This window comes from Tasmannia lanceolata, unplaced genomic scaffold (assembly GCF_043159265.1).
Source record: "Tasmannia lanceolata isolate RefF3 unplaced genomic scaffold, GAP_Taslan_0.1 ptg000023l, whole genome shotgun sequence".
Lineage (NCBI taxonomy): Eukaryota > Viridiplantae > Streptophyta > Magnoliopsida > Canellales > Winteraceae > Tasmannia > Tasmannia lanceolata.
The window spans coordinates 3,543,190-3,569,579 of NW_027518700.1; the positions used below are offsets into that span (position 1 = coordinate 3,543,190).

At 37.0% G+C, this 26,390-nt stretch overlaps 1 protein-coding gene across 3 annotated transcripts; it reads right to left on the reverse strand.

Moving 5' to 3' along the window:
* Positions 1-1,993: 1,993 nt before the first annotated feature.
* LOC143856756 (RabGAP/TBC domain-containing protein) lies at positions 1,994-26,390 on the reverse strand. Of its 3 annotated transcripts, none has more exons than XM_077367028.1 (16): positions 26,235-26,390; positions 25,979-26,158; positions 25,817-25,883; positions 25,618-25,725; positions 25,047-25,131; positions 23,925-23,979; positions 22,062-22,604; positions 20,207-20,287; positions 18,046-18,105; positions 12,170-12,268; positions 11,967-12,077; positions 10,419-10,472; positions 10,181-10,297; positions 7,214-7,363; positions 3,440-3,540; positions 1,994-2,477 (listed from the first exon to the last, which is right to left on the reverse strand). In XM_077367028.1, the coding sequence occupies exons 1-16, from the start codon at positions 26,295-26,297 to the stop codon at positions 2,150-2,152; spliced, it is 2,202 nt and encodes a 733-aa protein (XP_077223143.1). In that variant the 5' UTR covers positions 26,298-26,390; the 3' UTR covers positions 1,994-2,149. The 3 variants fall into 3 exon arrangements, with proteins under 3 accessions (XP_077223143.1, XP_077223142.1, XP_077223144.1); XM_077367027.1 differs by having other exon boundaries at positions 10,419-10,490; XM_077367029.1 differs by lacking the exon at positions 20,207-20,287 and having other exon boundaries at positions 10,419-10,490.

The following is a 26,390-nucleotide window of genomic DNA, read 5'->3' on the forward strand; positions in this document are numbered from 1 at the left end:
AGAAGTGTAAATAAAGAGTAGAGTGCTATCATTGAAACGAGGGAGAGCCATAGTTTAGTTCCAACTTCCAACCAAAAAATAAAACCAATTATTCTTAGCCTTACCACTCATACACCCTTATTCTTTTTTACTTTAATAGTTTGTGAAGATGTAGTCAAACGTAGAGATCGACTTCTTGCTATATATCTAGTGCCAAATTGGGTGATTAGTTGGGGGTTTTTCTTCAGATCAGAACCAGAGATTTTGAAGTAAGTCATAAATAAAGAGAGATTATAAATGAACCCTCAGTTTTTTCTAAGAACACCCATTATTTTCTAATCTTGCAGTTTTTTATGTTTTGAGTGTTGACCACCACCCTTCCCATTCTCTCGTTTGTGTTTTTAAATCTATTTTGTTGCTAATAATGAAGTATGTTTGTTTCACGCTAAGGATTGCTCTAAGTCCTGCACATACATGTAATGATATGAACGACTCACAACTGCACTCTCTCAGTGCATCAATTTCTCTTCACCTCTTACTCTAACTACTAGTGATGGAATACTAATCTCAAAGCTTTGAGTCTCACCACTAGGGGTGTAAACGGATCGAATTCGGAGCCGATATGGCTATATCCGAATTCGATTACAGTATACACTATCCGAATTCGGATTCAGATTTGACGGATATTTAATATCTATTACCGAATTCGTATCCGTCGGATATTGTTCGAATTCGGATATCATCCGTATCCGTTTATCCGGTAAATTCGAACATTTTATTGCAGCACTTTATCTTTTTTCTCCTACTTACTCGAATGAATTTTTCAAACCCTAAAACTAGACCTCTACATTATCTTCACAAAATTAACTCTCAAACCCTAAAATATATGAGATCCTCTTCTTCCTTTTAAAACAAAGGCAGAGAGAGAGAGGGAGGCGATGGGGATGGATGATAGTGTTGGTAGTGGTCTTTGGGTTTTTTCTTCTTTTTTTTTGTATATGATGGAATGGGTTTGAGTTATTTTGATGGAATGGGTTTGGGCTATTTTTTTTTATTTTTTTTCTAAAAAGAATATTCACTTTTCTCATAGAAACAAAAGATAGTATGTCATTACTAAAATAAATATTAATGATATTATTAATAATAAATAAAAAGGATTTACCTCTCGGATTCGGATGTTAAACGGATCGGATATACCATTTACCAAATCCGCATCCGCTAAGAGCCGGATATCTCATAAACGGATTCGGATAGTATTCGCTTTAAACGGATTCGGATGCGGACGGTAATCGAATTTCCGAATATCCATTTACACCCCTACTCACCACATAACATCTCCATCAACAAGGGCTCTATTAGGAATATATTCTTGTCTCTACATTTCCTCTATATATTCAATAATTTTGTTTTTGAGAAAAAGCTGTTACTACTATTTGATGAAGATGAAGTGTCATTAATTAAACTGGGTATTTGTTGTTAGCCAATCAGAAGAGGATTAGTGAAGGGATCAATCCAAACAATTTTGGGCCCACCAAAATGAATAGTTTGGATCATTTTGTCCACACTCGTACAAGCTGCTTGCCAAAAGATAAAACTGTTGAACCCTCCCAAATAATTTTTTCAAAATCGGTCGCTATTAGGCTTCTTCCTAACAGCCACTTGACTGATTATCCTAAATACTCAATCCTCTCTTCATTAACCCTTGTTTAGGGTTCTAGCGAGAAGAGAAAAGCTAAACCGTTGATTTGTATGGTATCCAAAAGGCCCAGAATGTCTCTTTTGCATGGTACCAAGACCATGTATGTTGTAATCCAGAATAGGATTGGCTTTTATATTCAGGCAATTGGAGACCCAATGGTAGGGAACTGGGCAACCGTTTCCATGTGGTCATGGCCGCTTTTTCTACTGTTCTTCCTTCATTCCATAGAGTAAAATCGGTGCACTTCTTGCCCATGTTTAATGGTTTTTCTTTGGCAGGTCTGTTGACAGGAGCAAAAAGCTAGTCCTCTGCAACTTTTGCTACTATACAAGCATGATTTCCATATTCAATTGAAATAGAATAGAGTATATGTTCATACACACTGATGTGCGTCTTCCTTCAAGTCAATCTTACAAACCAATCATAAATTCTGTCAATCTGGTTGGTTTTGGAATGAAAAGGATTATTCCTTCACAGAATATCATCATCTTGATTAGAATTCAAAAATCCAGTCTCAATTGGCAAAGACGGTGGGGTCCCTGGTGGAATACAAGCAGCACCATTTTCACCTGCACAGATGCACAGAGCCTCTGCATCCCTGAGAATTCCATCAAGATCGATACAACCGCTTAGCTCGTTAATGAACTTCAAGAGTGTATCAAAGTCCATTTGCTCTCCGATGATTTTCTGGCGGTATCTTTTCAGAATTGCAACACACACGTAGAGGTGGATATGCTCCGACAAGTGATGTGTCCATAATACCTCCCACAAACGCATCACCCGCTCAAATTCAAATTCCCTGAATAAGAGAGCTATCTGTCAAATAAACAGAGCATATGGAATGCAAGTAGTTTCAAATCTCCAATGACAAGTGCCAATAATGATGCCTAGATATGCATCAGTAATACAAAGGTGAAAAAGCAGCAACACTAGTATTAGCAACATGGGATTTCTGCTTTTTTAATGGATGGATTAACATTATACTGCAAGGATACAATCAATATAAATAATCTCATACTCAAGCTAAAATAAGGGGCAATCATCGAGAGCACAAAATCAATCCTCACCGTGGATAGCAATAAAAGTTGCAGAATCAGGAAGAGAATCCTAGTAACCGTTATGATCAAAGCTAGAGAAAAAAGGCTAATTAGGGGTTTTCCTTCTTGAGGTATATTATTGTTAATCATTCTTTCTGATCAATCTAAATGAGGATGAATAAAAAAATCTCATAAGTATGTTTAACAATTGAGATCCACTCCGTTGGATATGCCAAACAGCCATGCCACCCATAACATACCATCCAGGCACACCTATTGAATGGAACTAACAAAATGTGAAAACATCATTTGGAACATAAAGAAACTATTTAATCAAGGATGTCAAGAACCATTTACCATCGGAACAAATACAGGGTGAACTGCAATAAATCAAAGCGAAAACCCCACTGTCATAGTAATTTTTGCTCACAAAACCCTCTTTTACTTTAAAGTTATAATAATACGACAATAAAATGTTGTCATTATATAAAGTGGATAGAAGTAGAGCACGATAGTGATTCGTCATTGTTTTAAAGATTTTCAGTCGTAATATCTCACTAATACGTTTGAAAGTAATGACAGTCATCATTTTGGAGCACTTTTGCATTGCAGAAAAGTAACGAACATATCCACGTTCAAAGAAAGAATGATCACCCAGCACAAAACTGAGAAAAGTTTATCATTAATAAATCAAGATTCATAACATCTAAATAAGCTTACTTGCCTTTTAAATTGTATAAGGATCCAGCGGAAGCAAAAGAAGTAGTTCAAGCAATCGGCCTGCTTTAAATAGTTGTGCAATGGGATATCTAAAAGCTCCACCAACTGTCACAAGCACAGAATGCAATTCATATAAACAGCAAAAAAAATAAAGCCTCGAGGAAATGTCCATACTTTCAAAATGGCTAAAGTAATTTAAAAACATCTGAATGAAGTAATGATGTATTCAAATGTATAGAGAAACATAGGTTTTAAGAAAATAATTAAAATTAGTAACGCCATCTAATTGAAGCATCCGTTCAGCTTACTAATTATGCTTCTCTTTTTGTGCCTTACCATTGGCAAGAAAAATACTGCAATGAAGCTGTGCTCCCTAAGCATCTGCTATTGGAAATATTGTGCAATGCTAGATATGAGTGTCACTTTGTCGTTTTGGTGAGCATAGACTAAACTAGTTCTCACAAGTCTCATTGGCATGAAGAAGTAATTTATTTCTTTGAGCAAGTGAAAAGTATTATTTAAAGAATGACACATACAAAATCCAAATATGTTAAACTCATTGAAAGATGAAACCAAAACAAAAAAATTCAGCAAATGATCCCAAATACAGTAACCAAAACAAAAATTGACTTCCTGGTCGATATATTTGAAAATTTATCAGTCCTTTTTTAAGCTATAATGAGACTATTGAAGATGAAATAAAAAAAGTACAGCAGTGCGAGAGGAGGTGACCCAAAATAGAAGAAAAGAAAGTCCAATTTTATTTTATACAAACCTTATTTAGGATAAATCGCATGAATCATATGATTTACGATCGAATTGTAAGATTCAATCAAACATTGCAAGATTCATACAAATTAAGATTCAATCATGGGATTCAAATCGAAATCTATAAGATTTGATTTGAATCGTAAATCGTAAAATTTTCAAAACAATGATGTCATGCGTACTAGAAAATTTGAGATATTATCTGATACATCTCATTGTTGTATGAAGCTTCAATCATTTACTCTCCAGAAATTAGAGAAGGCAAGAAAAACCAAATTACAAACATCAGTTAATTCAAAAAAAATTATGCAAATACTAAGATCAGGGTACATATCAATCATGGATAAATGACATATAACCCTGAAGAAAGGACTACTATTGTTATTATGAACGACTTTATCAAACGAAAGGTTATGGATTGACTAATAGAAACCTCAGAATAATTGTCTTTCCTAGTTGAAGAAACTTTTTATTCTTTGCCCCTTTGATAATATGAACAAAGGATAATGCTGTACAGAAGAACAACACCAAAATCTCATCTAGAACATATTCCAATCCACAAGGACAAAGACACAATCTAAATGCCAATAGGTATAATTTAATATGATCCCTCTCCATCACTAAACTTCCCTTTAGTTCTATCCAAAAGGTACAATTTAACAAGATCCCTCTCCATCACTAAACTTCCCTTTAGTTCTTAGACATGGAACCTCCGTCCTATTTGAATCTCTATAATTAAACGACCAAGTACACCCACACCATCTCAACCACATGATTCAGGATCAACCCCCATTTCCCCCATTCCAACCCCCAACCTGAGCAGAGTACCATTACCATCAAATTAAGCTTAAGTAGTCCAATGATTACTTTTCCACTTGAAGCCCGAATGCTCTCTTTTACTATTATCCTCTATGACTTCCATTTTTTGTGCAAATCCTACACACTCATCAAAAATTCTTTTACAACCAACTCCCAAAGATCATATGTCATTCTCATGACTAATTGTAAAACAACTCACTTCTTAAGAGCCAACTCCCAAAGATCATATGTTATTCTCAGGACTAATTGCAAAAAAAATCAACAAATAAAGGCATCCTTGTTCACTTGAAGCTGCAATATATACAATAGATACCAGAAAACAATGATTGGCATCTGCTACCCCAAGCTCTTTAATATCAATAACAAAAGAATAAGTAGGGTTGCAACTCGGGTCAGGCGGGTCGGGTCTTTCACAACCCTATCTTTATGAGAAAACCCAAGATTCATAAACCCGACCCTACCCGAGATAGTTTCTAGGGTGACCCTGCCCGAGATAGTTTCTTGGGTCGGGTTTTTAATGTTTAGGTTACTATAATGATTAATTTCAAAGATTGTAGAAAACAACAAATCTTCACACCAAAAATCTCTAAATTTAAGTTGTAAAGTGCATCGATTTTAGAAAGGAACTATATTTAAAAAAGAAAGAAGGAAACTACTTTTTCACATCACAAACATGATCACCTCAGTGAAAACAATTATGCCAATATACTTGAAAATAATTTGGCATGTTATTTAAGAGATATTTAAGAAAATCATAGCACACTTACAAGAATCGGGTCAGGTTTCGGGTTTTTCTTTTCTTTAAACCCAACCCGACCCAAGATGGGCTCGGGTTTTTCCACCTGAAACCTGACCCAACCCAAGACCCATGATTTCTAAACCCGACCCATGTTATTTTCGGATTGGGTCGGTGAAACCCAACCCAAGTTGCAACCTGAAAAAAAGAAGCGTGAATAATTCAGGCTGCTATCTACTTCTAGAAATATAAAAAGATATTTAATATTTAGTGTTCAAAACGATGAAATTTAAACCTATATCTTTCTCACTCTCACAAAACCCAGCCGCAGGGCGCGGGAAAGCATGCTGAGTATGGTAAGGAAGATGGGATGCAGAGGAGGTATTTGCAGAGGAAGAGGATGCTGATGTTGGAGAAATACCAATAGGCGATAACAAGAGTTGTATCAAATGCGGATAGGGTGTTAATAGGAGAAATTAGAGAAAAAGCAGTGGTCGTTGATAGCTGCTTCGAATGTCTCTGGTTGGGGTTGTTGGAATGTGGATCATGATGACTGCTGCTTCTGCTTGAAGACAAGAGAGAGAGAGAAAGAGAGAGATCACATACACAAATGGGGGTTTCTCTGTGTGTGTGTGTGGCGGGGGGGGGGGGGGGCATGGCAAGAGAACCGATGGATGATAGCCATTGAAGAGATGGGGATGGGTGATGGTTTGCGTAGGATGTTATCCAACGGCTAGTAATTAGATTTCAGGTGGGAAAAGGTAAGGCCATTGGATTGAGTACTCACAAGATTCTCCTCATGAGAAGGCAGACTTTAAATAAAAAGCACGTCTCTAAAGTCATAAATAATGCTCTCATTCGTTGCTTATTGCTTTCTCAAGCTATTATTAGCTATAGTGGCTTGATCTAAGTTGAGTGGAGATTTAAATTAATACATTTTTATCCATTTATTAAAACTATTGAGCAGAGTTTTTCAAAGTTTTTTTATCATTTGTATCCATGTAACTGTAATTGAGACGTAAGAAAAAGTTGAAGATGACTTTGTCAAAATTTGACAAAAAGTTTAGCATTTCCATCAAAATTAAATGTTATTCTTTTCACGATTGAATATCTCTTCATACTTGATTGAAGTATTAGACACAAAACATGACAGTAATCAATTATTAATTTATTATGTGCGCCTTACACATGATCATAACTTGCCACATTTTTTGCAATTATATTTTTCTCCTTTTAGGCTCTACATCCATCACATGTACATTCTTCTAGTGTTGATAATTAAGATATTTCTGGGGATCATCTGGTACGACTAAATTAGATGCCTAAATTTTTTAAGCACATAGAAACTACTTAAAAAACTTTAAGAACCACATGACAATAGAATATGCTCACATGTATCTAATGGTTGTATGTGCCTGACTCTAATAATTCATAGATGTATTTATGGGTGCATACCTTTGACAGCGCAAAAAGTTGGGAATGCATGCCATTTTGGTCGCGATTAAAATTGGGTCCAAGGCGTTCCATCAGTGAAACGAAACACCAAAATGACTCTGATTCATCATTCATTACAAATAATATAGGGGACAGAAGATCACTCATACCCTGCAAATCAATTAGAAATCAAGGTGTTTCATGATAGCAGCATATAGACCATAGCACCATCATTTCTGTGAATGTAACTTACAGGAGTAGACAAATATGGATTATTAAATGGATATACGTACGCTAGAAATCAAACAGTAATGTATTGCTTTTCATATGGTTAGGTTCATGTTATTAATGAAGTTCAATAAAAAATCGGTGATGTATTGGTTTTGATATGGTTGGGTTTGCTCCCCATAGACGCAAGTTCGAGTCCTCTCAGAGTTACCCGATGCACGTGGTTTACGGGTGATTGCGTGCATCCATAGCGATTAGTCCCGTCCTAAAATGGGGCAGGGATACCCTAAAAAAAGGGGCGGCCCAATGCATGAGGCTCCCGCCATTGCGGGGTCTGGGGAGGGCTAGATGTACGCAGCCTTACCCCTGCTTTGCAGAGAGGCTGTTTCCGTGACTCGAACCCGCCATTGCAGGGGCGGGGATACCCTATGTCATCAAAATAAAAAATAAAAAATCAAATAATAAAACACAAATTATATATATATGGCATATGAATGCGTTGAAGTGGATGGTAGAAACTATAGAGATTTAACCATATAGTTCAAAGTGGATGATTGATCGCAAGATGTGCCTAGTGGATCCAGGAAGGTCTCTCTCTTAGAAGGCAATTGTCAAGCACCAAAGAGGTTATATTATAAGTACAATTAGAAACTCACATGGTAGAGGTCTGTAAAACAAGCAAAACTAAAAGGTAACTAATGAATCACACCTATTAAACCATGATCTTTCAAGTTAGTGGAGTACCCAACTAAACAGTATATGATAAGGGTGTGAGATATGTGTTGGATATATCTAATTTTGTATCCACATTTTTTTCCGTTTTCTTTTGTTGTTGTTGGTTAGGTGCTGGTCTTCCGCATATGAAATATGACGTTTTAATCATAAATCTTCTTTACTATGATTTAGTTCTTTGCCCACAAAAAATATAATCAATGTGTTCAAAATGATCATAACTCTTCTTTCCTGCTTTTATATTCCTCGCTATAAGGAAATGAGAAATCTAGAGAATGAAGTATCTAGGAAATGATGTGTTGATTTGTTGTACAAGAGAGATGAGTGAACTTTTCAAAATTCAAACCACATTTGGTTTACACTATTTTGAAATTTTTTCTTATAGAATTCTCAACTATATTCCACTCACATATCGGATCATAGTTGTATATGTATCTTAAGATTTTGGAAAGAGGAGGATCCCTATAACAGATCTTTGCAGCATCAGATACCCGCACCAGTATCCAGGTAACATAGAATAACAAACATCGATACACATCTTAAGTTGACATGACTGACACAATGAAAACAGGATGGATGACATTTCTTTGGTACGTAAGGTGATGAAATTGATCATAAGATCTACACCTTTATGATGTTCAACATCAAATTATGACCTCTGGAGGTCACCTATCAACTTTCAATTTCCAGTGCAGAAATATTTAACTCCATTTTGAGATCACTGTTTGAAAACATTTCAAATTCTATAGTTTCTAGAAATTAGTTAAAATAAATTCCTTGAAATCATCAGATCTCTCATAAACTATATCTGATTTCGAACAAACTTCTACAGGAATATATTTCACAAGGAAATGGGTTTGATCTTCAATATAATTTGAGGTTTAAATTAGGACAAATACATATTTGATCACAAAACATAAGACCAGGATTCGCAGGATGGGACAACTGGTCCCGATTGCTATCTTAATATTAATGAAATATGTCAATTTTCAAAAAAAAATATGACCAGGATTCAAAAATCAGAAAATGCACTCTTTCAATATGGATTGATTAAGTCCCAGTATGACAAAATCCTAAAGTGACTCAGCTCGTGAATTTAGGGCCCGTTTGGATAACTCATCTTTTGTATTTGGATTTGGAATTGAGTTTTGAATACGAAATGAATAGATCTGCCAGCTCATGTTGAGGAAGACAGAGAGGGAAGGGGGTACTTCCTACTAGAGAGGAGAGGTTGAGGAGCAAAGAGGGTGAAGGAAACTGCTAGATCTATGGATTTCCAATTACTTATATCCACAGCATATTTGGAAATCTAATTTTTTCACTGTCAGTCGCTGATTTGGAAATCAAAGGATTTGATCCGGATCCAAAGCACAACACAAAAAGGGCTCCAAATGTGAGAAATCAAAATCAAAATCTTCTCGGCATCCAAAAGGGGCCCTTAGGGATTTTAGAACAAATCCCAAATGCAGTTGCCCATGGCTCTGATAGCACGGCAATAGAAGAGACAACATAACATGACCAAGTGTTAACAAGGCCCAAACAGGTGCATATCCAATAAAGAATAAAATGTGCAGTGACTCAAATTCAAAGCACAATAAAATGTCAACTACAACAACGAACAATTACATCTCCAATCCGACATACCATTATATAATAGACTATAAAATCCAACATTCACAACCACTTGCAGTATTACTAGAGTACAGCTAGAAATTAGGTAGTTGACAGGTCCATGGAACTAATTTGTGAACAGTAAAGAAAAGGTACTCCACTAATCTTCTCGAAATACTCCACTAGCATGTTACCAACAATGATGAATTTTGGTTGGAGTTTAATAAAAGCTCTTGTATTTCTGGTTGGAGTTTAATTTTTTTTTTTTTTTAATTTTGATAGGTAGTTTAATAAAATCTGTTACCTTATCAAAAAAAAAGACTGATGATGAATTTTTTTATTTTTTTTTAATTTTTTTGATACGTAGTTGAATAAAAAATTTTACCTTATCAAAAAAAAGACAAGGATGAATTTTACCTGACAGTAACCAAGATCAAAGTTGTAAAATGAGTATGTCAAGAGTATGTCCCGGAGAAGCCCCACGTTTGGATTGTCATCTCCATCATAGTAGGAAATAGATCTGTCTGTTCTTACCTGGACAATTTCAAAAGAGAATATAGTTAATAGTTTATAATGAAAGATACTAGTCCTTTCAATTAATATTATGAAATCATTGTGGAAGTCCAAATGATATGATGGTTATATTCATACGTACCACATCTTTCTCAATAAGGCCTTTCCGCTCCCTGAACTTTGTAAACCTCTTCGCCTGTGCAGGGGAGATGCTCTGAGGGGAAATATGGGCAAAATAGTTATTCTTCGCAGAGAACAAAAAACAAAAGTTTACACTGGACAAAGCTCAATGTTTTCCTCGATACAATCAAGTCCAATTGATCACAGGCCAACCCTACATTTTAAAATTTAATTGATAGGTTGTAATCTTTTATCAATCTAGAAGTACACGTCCATCTACATTGGATGCCAACACATGTCAGTTTCATAACAAAAGATTGTTGAAGCACTAAATATGTCTCCCTCATCACTTCAGAGAGGCATTTCGAGTAAAAGAAGAAACTGGGGCTAATTATTTCTATACAGAAAACTGAAATAACTAAGAACATGGATGGAACCGAACCACCTTCCAAATTCCATCAGCAAGGCCAAGAAGTAAACACGCATCTTAATCAAGAATTAGATTTTACTAGTAAGTAGTAACAAAGGTTTTGCCTGAGCAGATTACAACATGCAAGAAAGAACAAGTCAAGAAGCCATTTTTATGGTGTTTCAGAACATTTGCTCCAGTGGAATGTCTTTGTAAACTAAGTACTAATGAGCATAAACTTTGTAAACTAAGTACTAATGGGGATAAAGCCATATAAAAAATTTACAACACTACTTAACTGAGGTCATGCTTCCAACTTCATAAGATCTGTCCCTAGTTCATAAAGATATTGGTAACAAACTACTGTTAAATTTTACTAATACAATATTTACAAATTTATGAAGACTCTAGACGATACTGATTCACAAAATTATCAAATAGAGGACCGATAAATTAGTTACCAATTATGACAACATCGGTAACAACATAAGAAGACTTTGCAATCTCACAAATTACAAGATGAAGTAACATGTGGAAGTACGTAGTCATGCATACTCAGGTCAAAAGTATAAGACAGGTAGGGGTGTAAACGAGCCGAGCCGAGCTTGGTCAGGCTCGGCTCGGTTCGTTAAGCTCAAAAGCTCGGCTCGGGCTCCGGCTCGGCTCGGCTCGGTCAGGCTGAGCCAGGCTCGCGAGTCTTACCGAGCTCGGGTTATATTATGTTCACACCCCTCATCTTCCCTGGACCTATTAGTGTAATTTGACTACTTTTTTTATACTATGGGGGGTGGTCCTAGTAACAAATGGGGTTCCAAAATGAAGTGACATATTTTGCCCCCCCCTTTCACTCCCTGGACAACCCTTTTAATGCATAAATTAATATATAATATATATATTTAAATATATTAAATTCTTAACGAGCCTTAACGAGCCGAGCCGAGCCTGGCCTAAATTGGGCTCGGCTCGTTAAGCTTAACGAGCCTGGAGAGCCGGCTCGGCTCGGCTCGGCTCGTTAAGGATTCGAGCCGGCTCGGCTCGGCTCGTTAAGGATTCGAGCCGAGCTCGAGCGAGCCTCCGAGCCCGAGCCAAAATTGACACCCGTAAAGACAGGTTAATGTTCTAAAGAAAGAAAGCAATGAAAGGATGATAAAAATAATAAACCTGCCACTGGCACTTTATCGTTTCATACTCCGACTTTTTAATTGATGCAAGATATTCCCTCTCAGCATATGTTGAATCATAAGCATGGAACCCCAACAAAAATTTCCAAACCTGCAATAATTGTAGATTACATACATCAAATTGGCAACAAACATAAAAGAAACATAGAGTATGTGGTTGAAAACATAATAGAAGACACAAACCTCTTTACGTAGACTGTACTCAACTCCCCCGTAGAATATTCTCTTTGTTAGAGCCTTTGAGTCCGTAATTCGTCCTTCAAGATCCAAGAAAGTAGGCCACTACAAAAACCAATTCATAAGTATATGTCAAACTCTTCAAGGACACAGAACAGATCATCTTCACCAAGAACTAAATTGAAATGTTGCGGCCAAAGTTCTGAAAATTGGAATCGAATCGTAAATCGTAATAGGGTTCGAATCGTAAATCGTAAGATTTTTTAAGATTTATATATCAAAATGAGAAAAAATATTAAAAAATCTAAAAAGGTAAAAAATAAGAATAAAATGAGGAATTATCAATTTTCCATTTGAAACTATTAAATTAAATATAAAATTTAATGATTAGTAATCCGAAGAACAAACCATATTCATCGCACAATAAATCACTAAGCAAAGCACAACTATATTCATCATATAATGAATCATTATATAATTTATCACAACAGTAAACAAAACACATACTCATATCTATAATAATCATTATACAAAGAAATGTTAGCAATAAACAAAGCATTTTGAAATCACAATCAGTTCTCAAAATAAAAAAACAGACATAATCGTAAAAATCATAAAAAGAATCGTGAAAATCGTAAAAATCGTGAATCGTAAGATTTTTACGAAAAAGATTCTTCGTCCGATTTGAATCGTTCAACCCACAAATCGGTTTGAATCGTAAGATTCAAATCGTAAATCGAAAGATTTTAACAACAAAGGTTGCGGCAACTCCTTAGCACGAAAGAAGTTGGCAAACAATACCCATGAATATGGTTTCCACCTAGGTGCTAGCAAAACGATATAAATGAACATTGACACCCTTGTATGAGCAAAATTAGGATTGAAAAGAATAACCCAATTGAAAATAATCCTCACATAATTTTATGATAAAAATCAGTCCTCACGTATCTCATGAAAAGTATTCAATGTTTCACAAAAGAAAATATTTACATGACTGCATAACATGTCAACTTTGCAAATTCCCATCAAGAGTGCATAAAATGTTGTATGGTGTTACAATTATAGGAAGGAGAAATGTTTTCACTGGTAGATTGGAGTGATCTTTTATTTATTTTTTGAATAAGGCAGATTTATATAAAAATAGAACCGAGATGGTCCTGAAGAGAAACAAAGAGAAGAGAAAAAAATTACAATAAGTCAAGGAGGAAGATAATCAAACCACTCTAAAACTGCCCTAAAAACACCTCCCCTAGCTAGAGAATCTGCTTCAGCATTGGCTGATCTCCTAACATGATCAAACACAATAGAAGAACCCTGAACCAGGTCCTCAATCTCCTCGAAAAAAGGCAAAAATCTCCGAGGGATCGCCTCACCCGAAAGCCAGCGAATTACATTTAAAGAATCCCCTTCGACTATGATTTTGTCAAAAGCCGATCTATCCAAATACTTGATCCCGCTATGAACAGCTCTGACCTCTGCTTCATTTGAGTCCGCTACTCCGATAGGTCCCGAGTAAGCCCAAAGAACTTCCCCCTTGTCATTTCTACATAAACCCCCAATTCCTGCTTCTCCAGGGTTACCAAGAGACGAACCATCGAAGTTAAGCTTCATTAGCCCATCTGAAGGAGGATGCCAAGATTGAATGATTTTCGCTTTGCTGACCCCTTCCTTACAGATGATTGCCCATCCTTCCCAAAGGTCAAAAGCTGAAACAAAACGAAACAAAGGGAGGCTCCTAGCCCAAGATATAACAGCAACTATCATCTTTACATAAATCCAATAGGGAGACCTAACCTCTCCTTCAAAGACTCGCGCATTCCTCTCTTTCCACAAGAACCACCACGTAGCCACAAGGCACATCTTCCAGAGAATCCTGCCTTTCTTTCTCCAAGGATTCCACTCCCAACTCCTAATGAAGTCAGCCATAGTTTTGGATGGGACCCAACAGACCCCAAAGCGAGCGAAAATGAGACCCCAAATGTCTCTAGCTACCTTGCAATGGATGAAAAGGTGATCTATTGTTTCGCCATTAGATAAGCAGAGAGGACAGTGATCCACCAACCACATTCCACGCTTCCTCAAAAAATCTATTGTTTGAATACGACCACTGCAAACTGACCACCCAAAGAAAGCAACTCTCGGCGGACAAAAGAACTTCCATATTGAGGAAGACAAAGGCTCCGCTATACTAAAAATCATGTGATGGTAAAAAGTTTTAACTGAAAATAAGCCAGAAGGGCTCCAAATCCATACTCGACTATCTGCACCCGATTTCTTAATGTAGCAAGCTTCTATTAGAGACGGGAATCCTTGAAGATAATTTAATTCTCTATCAAAAAAGGCTCTTCTAAACTTGGGAGTCCAAACCACTTTCGTATTCACTCTTTCGAAGCAGTCCTTGACCCAAGCCCCTTTCTGAGACGACACCATAAATAACTCTGGAAAAAGCTCCTTGAGAGGCACAGCCGAGCACCAAGGATCCAGCCAAAAACGAATCATATCCCCCACATAGACCTTGAAACGAATGCCTTTCGTAAAAAGAACCTCCACCTTCAAAATATCCCTCCACACCGAAACACCTTTGAATTTATAATTGTCAGCAAAGCACCAGTTTCCTTTCGTGAACCCATACTTAATTCCAATAACTCTAACCCACAAAGAAGACTGTTCTTCGCCAAACCGCCAAAGCCACTTTCCCAATAGAGCCTTGTTAAAACCTCGAACCCTCCTAAGACCCAATCCTCCATTTTTTATAAGGAGACAAACCGCACTCCATTTAACCAAAGGAATCCCTTTTGAAGAACTCGATCCTCCCCACAAAAATCTTCTCTGGATTTGCTCAATTCTCTGAGCTACATTCACAGGACATTTAAAAAAAGAAAGAAAATATATCGGAATATTTGATAAAACTGCCTTTATGAGAACCAGCCTACCACCTCTGGATACCAAGTTACGCTTCCAGGTGTCCAATCTCCGCTCAATTCTGTGAATAATGGGGATCCATAAATTTTTGTTTGGTCTTCCCACTCCTAGCGGAAGGCCAAGATAAGAGGCTGGTAGAAAATCGAAGGCACAACCCAGCATATCTGCCAAGGAGGAAGCGTCACACTCGGGAACGTTGATCGCATACAACCTGGATTTCGCAAAATTAGATCTTTGGCCCGAGACCATCTCATAACACCTTAAGATTGCTTTAAGATTTAGAATCTGGGAGACAACCGGAGGTCAAAACAGGAGAGTATCGTCCACAAATTGAAGAATCGATACTTCTACCCTATTGTTGCCTATTAGAAACCCTTCAAAGAGACCCAACTCACTTCCTTTTTTCATCAATCTGCAAAGGGATTCTGCTACAATCACAAAAAGAAAAGGAGACAATGGGTCCCCCTGCCTCAAACCTCTAGTCGATTTGAAAAAACCTTTAGCAGAGCCGTTGATCAGAACAGAGAACCAAGCGGACGCTAAACAATTTCTGATCCACCATCTCCATCGGCCACCGAAGCCCATTCGACCCAGCAGATAATCTAAAGCTCCCCAGTCCACCCTGTCATAGGCCTTCTCCATATCAAGCTTGCATAGAATCCCTCCTTCCCCATTCCTTCTGTAATAATCGATAGCTTCATTAGCAATCAAGAATTTGTCTCTTACTTATGAAAGCGCTTTGACAGTCCGAAATAATTGATGGTAAAACCACTTTGAGGCGATCCACCAAAACCTTGGCAAAAACTTTGTACAGGCTACCCACCAAACTAATCGAACGAAAATCCGAAACTTTTGACGCCCCTTCGATCTTTGGAATTAGGGAAATAAAAGTAGCACCTGTCCCTTTGTCGAGAACTACTCCTTCAAAAAATTCATGGAAAAATTTTAGTAAGTCAGATTTAACAGCTTCCCAACATAGTTGAAAAAAGGCCAAACAGAACCCATCTGGTCCAGGAGCTTTATCTTTCGCTAAAGAGAACAATGCTTTCCTAATTTCCTCCTCAGAGAAAGGAATCTCCAGCCTAGCAGATTCCTCCAAGCTTAAACTATCAAACGGAATCTCTTGAGGAATTGGACGAAGCATCCCATCAGCTGAGTACAAGGACCTGTAAAAATCAATAATTTCCGCAATAATCTTCTCCTTGTCCGACACACAAACCCCCTCCACCACTAAAGATTCAATTCTGTTTCTTCTCCTGCAGGCGCTAGCCATTGCATGGAAGTAGGCTGTATTTTTGTCGCCCTCACACAACCACTTGACTCGGGATTTTTGACGCCAAGAAATTTCTTCGAGCAGCAGCAGCCCTTTATGTTCTTGGCTTAACCTTCCTCGTTCCTCATAGTCTTCTTCCGACGCCAGACCACACTCTTCTAGGGCATTTAGCTCCAGCATTCTATCCTCCAGGATCTGCTTCCTGCCGTGGTCAAGCTCTTTCTTCTCCTTAGCCCACTCTTTCAATTTTGACTCAAGGAATCTTAATTTTTTGCCAATGATTACATCAGCTGGACCTTCAAAGACGCAATCAGTCCACCATCTTACTAATCATGCCTCCATAAGGGAATCTTCCAACCATGCTAACTCAAATCTAAAAGGAGCCGGACCCCACGACTCCATTTTAGGATCTAAGAGAATAGGGCAATGATCAGAAACTGAATGAGCTAGAACTTTCTGATAGACCTCCGGAATTATTGCCAACCATTCTCCCGAAAGCAAGAATTTGTCGAGCCTGATCCTGATCGATCCTCTGGCCCAAGTGAAAGATGCACGGCCCAACGGCAGATCCACCAACTCATTGATCGCGATGAAGTCAGAAAAATCTCTCATACCTGTATTGACTCGCTGGCACCCTAACCGATCCCCTATTTCTAAAATTTCATTGAAATCTCCCCCGATGCACCATGGGTAAGAGCAGAGATTTCTCATCTTTGCCAATTCCTCCCAAAAAAAACTCTTGTTAGCTAATAATGTAGGACCGTAGACTCCAGAGAATAACCAATCAGAATTGTCATTCGTCTTTCGGAGAGCTACTGAGAGAGAAAAAACTCCACGCCATACATCCTTAATGACCCATTTAACCTTGTCCCAAGCCACCAGAATGCCCCCCGAAGCTCCTTTAGAAGCTAAGAAAGCAAAGTCCCACTCATTTTCGGAGTGATCTTTTATGAGGTCAATAATATAGCAATTCGAATCATTGCAATGATGGTTACCCACATAAAGACAGGCTTCAATGAGATAATAGATGCCAATAGTAAGGATTGAGAACTATGATTGGCACGATTGGATTGGGATGCACCACTGCCTACAGCTGAAACCTGGACTGTTGTTTTGACCAAGGTTGCCAGAGCGGGAATCGAAACGGGGAATCGAAACGGGAATCGAAAGCGAGAATCGAAGGCTCCCAGGGAAGAATCCTACTCAAGGTTGCCATAGCGGGAATCGAAAGCGGGAATCGAAACGGGAATCGAAGCGGGAATCGATGGCTCCCAGGGAAGAATCCTGCTTCCTTGGATTTGGCTATGAAATACCCTCTCAATTAGAAAGGCTCTTGGACATCTCTTTACAATCAATAAAAAAAGAAAATAATAAAGAAAGAAGAATGAATCCGCAAAAAGAGGTAATGGACTTCTAAGTAACCTCGACAGAGAAGAGGATTTTGAATAGGTATCAATGGGACAAAAGATCATTTAAAAATAACGAGTTAAGTACATTTTTTTGGAATAACGAGCAAGTATATTATAAATTTATAATAAAACAATGCAGAAGGAATAAAGCCACTAAAATCATGAAGCATATATTGTATATTCGTGACAGTTTATCGCCATGCTTTACCATTGAACCTGGAAAGTAAATGTCTTAAACTCTATATTGGAGCAATATTTAAAAGTCACACAATGTATACCTCTTCAAATCCCAAAGGAGGCTGCCGTGGTTTTCCCCAAACAAGCGTCAATTTATCAAACTGTCAAATGCCAAAAGAGGCACAGTATTATCAGATAAATGGAGCTAACTAAGTTTCATATATTCAGCAGGCACAAGAACAATAAAAGCATATCAAGTCAAAGGAAAGGTGCCTATCATATTAAATCCCAGCAAAGCCTGGAAACATAATTAATAATATTCCACAAAATGTAGGTATGATGTTCACCATAAGCACAATCCCATATCAATGGTTCTATTCGCGGAAGAAGTTATAAGTCACATGTGACAAATGAAGACCTGGCCAGCAGGTATTCATAGAAAACTACTTAAAATATGGGTAAGAGAAAAGAATATTATACAAACTCGGGCCTTCCATAAGTGCTCAGCAAAAGTTTTGCAATTAAAACCAAACTCAAAGCACATTTACAACTGATGTAAAATAAATCACCAATTTTATCACGTATAAATCCCATAATCAATTTACTCTGAAGATCTCAACAGTTATTTTAAAAATGAAATTAAAAGAGCAGCAGGACTTCAATAGAAATTTAGAATAATAAGGAAAATTATGTAGACTAATTAGTGATAACTATAGACAATATAATTTATAATAAAGGCAACGATACGTCTTGATCATAAAATGACAATTGAATAGTTTCAAAATATCTCAAAAGCTATTAGACAGGATACAATAGCAACCTCCCCATGTGAAACAATAGGAAGAGAAAAACATCATGTATGCTGAATTTCTTTGAGCCCATTTATCTTGATTCTTAATCAAGAAGTCGAGAAAGGTAGTCGTTACCAGTTTCTTGTCTGTTAATCTTGTTATAAATATTGGTGGCGATTCCGAGGTTATTTAGTCTACAAACATTTTGGCCATAAAATAGGGTCTCAGGAATTTCCAGTGTGTCCTTTGATATCTTTCTAAAAGTTAAGACTTTTAGAAGGTAAACATCATGAGTTTTCGATGACAGAAACCAAAGACATTCAATTGACCAAGTTCTTTTCTTTTGAGATGGTGGAGAAAAAACTTTATTAAAGAACGAAAAATTAGTACAATGGGGGCAGAGGTTTCCCTAAAAACGTAGCTTCCTATGGACTACCCTACTCTAAAGCAGATCCGCCGCATCATTAGCAGATCTAGAAATTAGAATAAAACTAATGTCTTACCCCAAACATAAAGCCCAAATCTAATGAATAAAGTGTGCCAATCTACACATCCCCAAGCAATGATTTGTATTCTCTACCACCCTAGGACTTCTTCCAAGGTGCTCGCCGAAGATCCAAAGTCTCATAAGGAGAGCGCAAACTTCCGTTTCACTTCAGTCTGCCTTTCCAATTGGACCGAAGTATGTGTTATATAATTATATTTATATGAATTACATGTGAAATGCCATGCGTATGAATTGTCACACGTGCGACAATGCATGTCACTATGCATTTGATATTATTAAACCAATATGGATGGTTGTCTTGCTAATGTGATGGTTTTCAAGTGTGTATTTATGCTTATTTTAGCATTTCCTGAAGTTTCATCTTAAATGTTCATCATTTGCATACCATTTCAAAAAACAAAACAAAAAAGTTAGTTCATCATTTGCATATGTTTTCATACGTTTACATGATTTTACAAGATTTTTACAAAATATTCCAACAAAAACCGACAACGTTCAATCGAAGCTTGTATCAAAACCAAAACCAATACCAAAAAAATTGGTTTCATAGGCTTCAAAGAATCATCTGTGTTGGTGGTGTTTGGTAAGCAATAACAGTGTAGCTGGATTAGACAAAAGAAATTAGATATTTCATTTTGTCGTGCTCTTTGAGAAGCTAACAAAGTAACAAGGTTTCGGACACTTTTGCTAAAGGAGTGTCCCTACTTTCATTGTGCACTAGGCAATGCTAGCCTTTCTTGTCAAAATATTACAATTGAAATAATAAATGTGCCATTCTTCAAACAAAGAAACATAACGGCATGTCACCGGTAAATTATTAGAGGATTAAGAAAACTGCAGGAATGAGTGAGACGAATTGCCCATGCATAATGTCCTGGATAATGAAAATCAAATAAATTATTGTGGGAAGAGAAACAAAATCCTATAATTTAAAGAGTTAAAACAAAGGCTTCCTTCTTGTACCTCCTTACAATCAACAAGCTCAAAAGTTCCCACTCTGGTGGCAGCTTCTTCACCATGTTTTTCTTTTCGACAATGAATTTTCTGTTTAATAAGGAAATATGTTTGGATCAGACAGTCCTGGAATAGAAGTTTCAACTTTGAAGATCCAAAACAATCCAACAACCGCAAGTTAAAATATGAAGTAAAAGGTTTGGTACTGAAACAAAATCAAGAATCCCGAAAGATAGGCCGACTCAACTGCTAAAGTGGAGAAAAGCACGGCAAGGCACAAGATAAGGTTAGATGGATTTGGTAAATCTAGCAAGGAGACCAAGAGATTTTGCCTCAAAAACTTTGAAAAGAACTCAACTCGTCAGGCAACAGAAACTAGAAGATCTATTGCTCCCAAGGAATAAGATCAGCAATCATGTTAAGACCAAAATGTAAATTGATCATTTGTACTATGTAGTGACAAGTATCATGTGTACTACGTAGTCGGGTAGGATATGAATATGAATTGATGGTTTGTGCTTTGAGCACGGAAAATGATTTTTTTATCTTTTTGTTTTTTGTTTTTTTTTTTTTGAATGGCTACCATATTAAAAAAAGGACCGAGAGGGTTAAATACAGAAAATATGAGACAAAACAATAGCAATAATAAGAAAAAGGAGTAAATCAAGGTAGTAAAAAATCCAAAAGCTCCAGATTCTCCTTCTCCACCCCTTGTCTAGCAAGCCCATCTGCCACCTCATTAGCGGATCTACGCACATGCTTAGAGATAATAGATGATGTCTCAAGGAGCCTATGTTCAACAAGACCATGAAGTTTTATGTTTTAATCAAGGAAGCAGGATTCTTCCCTGGGAGCCTTCGATTCCCGCTTTGATTCCTGTTTCGATTCCCGCTTTCGATTCCCGCTCTGGCAACCTTGAGTAGGATTATTCCCTGGGAGCCTTCGATTCCCGCTTTCGATTCCCGCTCTGGCAACCTTGGTTTTAATATTAAACTGTTCTAAATATTCTGTATCGAAATCTACTGTTAGCAGGCATGATAAAAAAAAAACAGCCTATCTTAGCAAGCATACAAGTCCACTCTCCAATGGTTAATATTTTCAATCAATGGACGAGAAATGCTTTTCCATTTTCATGACGAACAACAACCATACAGTACAAATGTGCCAGTTTGTTCTCTTTGTCATTGAGTTACATCTAAGAAGTTGAAGACGAAGTACTTAAATTCAAAAGCATGGGCCACGATTGCATCATAGTATGGATAAATTTCCATGGAATCCCAACACCAGTTCTGAAACATAAATAATTTCAAATTTAGGCAAAACACTGAAAAATTATAACGAGTGACTATAGGCCAAAGTCAGGTATCCTAAACTAGTATTAATGCAAATGAAACTGGGAAGTGGAATACAAAATTTTCAAGTTTTTAAATTAAGACCCAAACATTTCAGAAGGGTTAAAGTCCCATTACATTCAAGCCAAATCATGAGGGGTAAACTAGTATACCATCACTTTTTCATTTTTTTTTAATGGTAAAGTATATCATCACATTTGCATGTAATTTTTCACCTTCTTCATGTAAATTTTCTAAAGGATTCATTAGCCGACCCCAACCAGTTTGGGACAATGGCTTAGTTGAGTTGAGTTGAGTTGGTAAAGTATATCATCACATTACCCATATATAACTCAAGCATATTAACATTTCATAGGAGATATTGACCATGGATAATAACTTCTTGGGATCCATTCAGAATTTCAATAATAACTATTTGGGATCCATTCAGAATCTCACCACATAGATGAGAAATGTTTTTTCCCTAAAATAATTAAATTTTAAAAGATAATCAAATGGCCCAAAAGGGTTACCTCCAAAGGATCAGGGGTCACAGATATTTCATTTAGATCCTCTTGTGTCTCATCAGGTCCTCCATCATTATTAACTGGGGCAGGTGGCCACATTTGTTGCTTTCCCTCATGAGTACTGGAACCATCAGGTCCTCCACCATTACGATCCGGGACAGGCCGTATTTGTTGCTTTCTCTCATGAGTACTGGAACCATCAGGTCCTCCACCATTACGATCCGAGACAGGCCGTATTTGTTGCTTTCTCTCATGAGAATTGGAACCATCATTGTGATTTTCACGAAAGAGATGGGTTGTTGTTTCACGAGCAAACTTTGTAACAAGCGAAAATTTCTCCAAAACTTGAATTGAGAGATCACGAGCAGGATCCTGAACCTTTTGCCTATGCCTCCCACTATAATCATAAGTACTAGAATTTCCATCACGGAGACCCCCATTTATCATCTCAAGATTTTCAGTTTTAGGAACTGAACTTGCTGAACTGCTTGAAGATGTCCCATTTGTGACAGAAATAACCCTTGGCAGCTCCAAAGATGAAAGGCTTCTCTGCGATAAAGAAAATGACCGAAGTTAGAGGAAGGTCTGCAGATCCACCTGACACGGACATGGAAACATCCAGCTGCTTTGAATGTAATTACCCAAAAAAATTAGGAATGCGCAAGGAACTACGTTACAAATATCGTTCTCGGGAATTTCTCGGCAAGGGAAAATCTCGGGAATTTTTATTTTTTTTTTCGGGTTTATATCGGGAAAAAAAACTTAAAACGATTTTTTTTAATTCAATATCGGGGAAAACAATAAATTATATATATATATATATATATGAGGAAAAGGAGTGTATGGTCCCAAGCTTAGGTGCGGTCGAGGGCCCGGATGATCCAAAGCATTCATTTGAAAGGCCCTTGCATAGATGGGGTATGTACAAAAAATCAGCTCCATAGGATCATCCTAACCCATCCAAAAGTGGAGGGAAAAATGGACAGACACCGTTTGCCACAAATATGCCCATTTTTGCCCTCCACTTTTGGAGGGGTTAGGATGATCCAATGGACCTGATTTTTTGTACACACCCTATCTATGATGGGGCCTTGCAAATGAATGGTTTTGATCAGCACAAAAAATGTGGGACCCATGTGTTTGGGCCCTCGACCGCACCTAAGCTTAGGTGCGATCGACCGCACAATCTTATTCCTCTATATATATATATATATATATATATATATATATAACTTAAGAACAAATATAGTAAAAAAATTGGGATAATATCGTGATATTATCACAATATTTTATGGTAAAACTGGAAATATAGCTATATTTTTAAAATCTCATGATTTTGTCGTTTTATCAAAATGTCGAGATGAAAACTCGATATTTTGAAACATAGGTAAGGATGTGTCTGCGAGTCAGATGAATCTACACAGCATGCATCTGCAGCTAGCATTCTCTGCCTTTTGCTGGATGAAAATCCAAAAAATGAAAACTACATAAAAGATGCTCAAAAGTTTGTAAGACAAAAACAGAACTTAATGCTACAAGACCATTAAGGACTCAGTTAACATGGTCTGGCTTTAAGCAGCATTATTGACTAACGTAAGAGCATGGTTTTAAATTTCGACCAAAATCCGAAATTTCAGAAATTTCGGTCTGAAATTTCGGAAATTTCGGTCTGAAATTTCGAGAAAATGGCATTTTTTAAAAAATGTTACAAAATTTCGGTCCGAAATTTCAGAATTTTAGTCCCAAATTTCGAAGCTTAATACCAAATTTCGGTGGGGTCCGAAATAGGTACCCCGAAACCAAAATTTAAAACCTTGCCTAAGTGTTGTAGTAACAAAAATTAACAAGTTAATCAGGTCAACTGTGCACCTGGAGGGGATCTTGAAGATCGTTCACAACAAAGACATTTGCATCATCGGCAGACCTGTAAATAACATTCTCCATTGTGAGGAACCAGACTAATCAATTTGGTCAGTTTAGAGGGCATCATAGGCTTAAAACTGGTAATCTACCATGCATCAAAGCTAAATATGGATGTAAATAGAAAAAAGGGAAAAATTAGGATTGCATAATAATTTTGATGTACCATGCATCAAAAGCTAAATATGGATGTAAATAGAAAAGAAAAAACTACAATTGCATAATATTTTTTTAAGCATAGATCATGCATGCCCTGTGTCCCTATGTTCTGCTTCATTATCCTTAGAAGCCAAGATCAACGGCAGAGGTGGGAACAGAAGCAGAATAGATTGCAAGTTAGTTTTCAAGCGGTCTATGAAACACTCGTGACTCGATGCTTCCACTTCTAAGGATTCATCAGATAATGGGTATCGGATTCATCAGATAATGGGTATCACAAAAATATAAAATATTTTCAGGTAGTGGCATATTATAACGGCTCCACTTATGACATTGATATATGGCACAGAAACCAACGAACGTCTAAAATGTCATACTCAACTCAAACATTGGTCTCCAGGTTTGTGTTTGAGGCACTCCCCAAGTCATTGGAAAACATACCAGCTCTATAAGAAATCAGTGAAGTCAATAACTTAGCCTACTATTTTTAAATCCGAGATTGGTCTCACTATTCACAGCCCAGCCAAACCAAGTCATCTCAGCTGAGTTCCAAAATCCAAATCCATCAACAAGTTTTTGAACATTAGAACCAACCAATTCAGCACAACCAAAATGATCAAGAACAATGTGATACAATAAGACAGCGGAAGCTGCCATTCACAAAAATAATAATAATAAGACGGCGGAAGTAGGTAACTGATAATTAGATCATCTTGTTTTGATAGACACATGACTCTTTATTTTAAACTTTCCTAATCTGCTATCACAGTTTGTTGGGAATCAGAAAAACCAAGGAGAAAAGTTTAATATAAAAAGGGGGATGTATCAATCAAAATAACGGTGTGTAAATAACTAAATATCAGTTCCCAAATAAAGAGAAAGCTAGATAGCTTAAAGAACAAGAGAACAAACCTCACAAGAAGAACGTGTTGTTTAATTGTAGCTAGGAATTCACGAGCACCTCCATTGTAGAAGTAAAGAGGAGGAAATGCAAGCCCTGTATAAAACCTACAAGTAAGCAAGGCATATATGCATCCCCATCCTCTGGGCTCACACTTTGATCTTGAAGATAGCTCAAAGTCCATGCCAGCCGCAAACTTAAATATAGTGCTTGACCAAAAGGTGCATCAACCAAATGAATGTATCAAAGAAAGTTAAATACAGAACTACTTGTGAAGCATCGTCGCTAGGGGCAGGTGTGGAGCAAACAAGATGAAAGTTTTATATCACAAATGCATAAACCATCAAGGAGTATGCAATTTGAGCCGGAATTCTAATAACCTTATAACCTAAAATCTCATATCTCTGTTGGAATCTAATAACCTTATAACCTAAAATCTCATATAAGATAACAAGGATTAGACTTTGTCAAATCTTTTTAATAAAATCCTTACCATTCAAAAACCTTTAAAAAAAAATAAAAATAAAAATGTCAAGCACTTAAAATCTTACAACAAAATATTTCATACAAAATTCAACTTACCTGATGACAATACAACGATTATATACTGCCATCCAAGGGTAGGAGTGTGTCTACGAATGGATTTCACATCAGTGAAAGGCAAAGCCCTAATCGTGTATAAATTCCTATCTGCACAAAACCGACCAAAATAAACAAGAACACAAGAAATTCTAATCCCACATATAAAATTTCCCAACAGAAATAAACCCTAATTCCTAACCTTTCTCAGGAATCCTCGAATAAAGAGAATCAGCACTATTAGGGTTTGGTTTATAAGGAATCCAAGTCTGCCAAGAATATAAAAAAAAAAATCACTCAAGATCTCATTTCAAGACAAAATTAAAATTTAACAAAAGAGATTCAAAATTAGGGTTTTAAGTACCATAAACAAAGAAGATCCTTGTTTGATGAGTCTTAATCGACCGCTGATTCTTTCAGAAGCGTATTGAGTGGGATGGATTGCGACATTATCTTTAAAATAAACGATTTCAGACCCATTTGGATCGGAGAGTGAAATCCTTCTCGGAGAGTCTTTTTGAGAATCGATTCTTGATAATAAACCCTAGAAGAAAGAAGAACAGATGTGATTTGAATCGAATTAAAGAAAGATTAGGAACGGATGGATGGTCGCGATTTACCTGCTGCTGTGACGCGGCGTAATCTGAATCGTCGGATAAATCATGGAGCTCTGTTTCGTGCATGGTTTCAGAGAGAGAGAGAGAGAGATTTTGCACTCTGTGTTTTGGAGAAATGGTGGAAAGAACGCGTGAAGGAGGAGTGATGAAGAGAGTAAT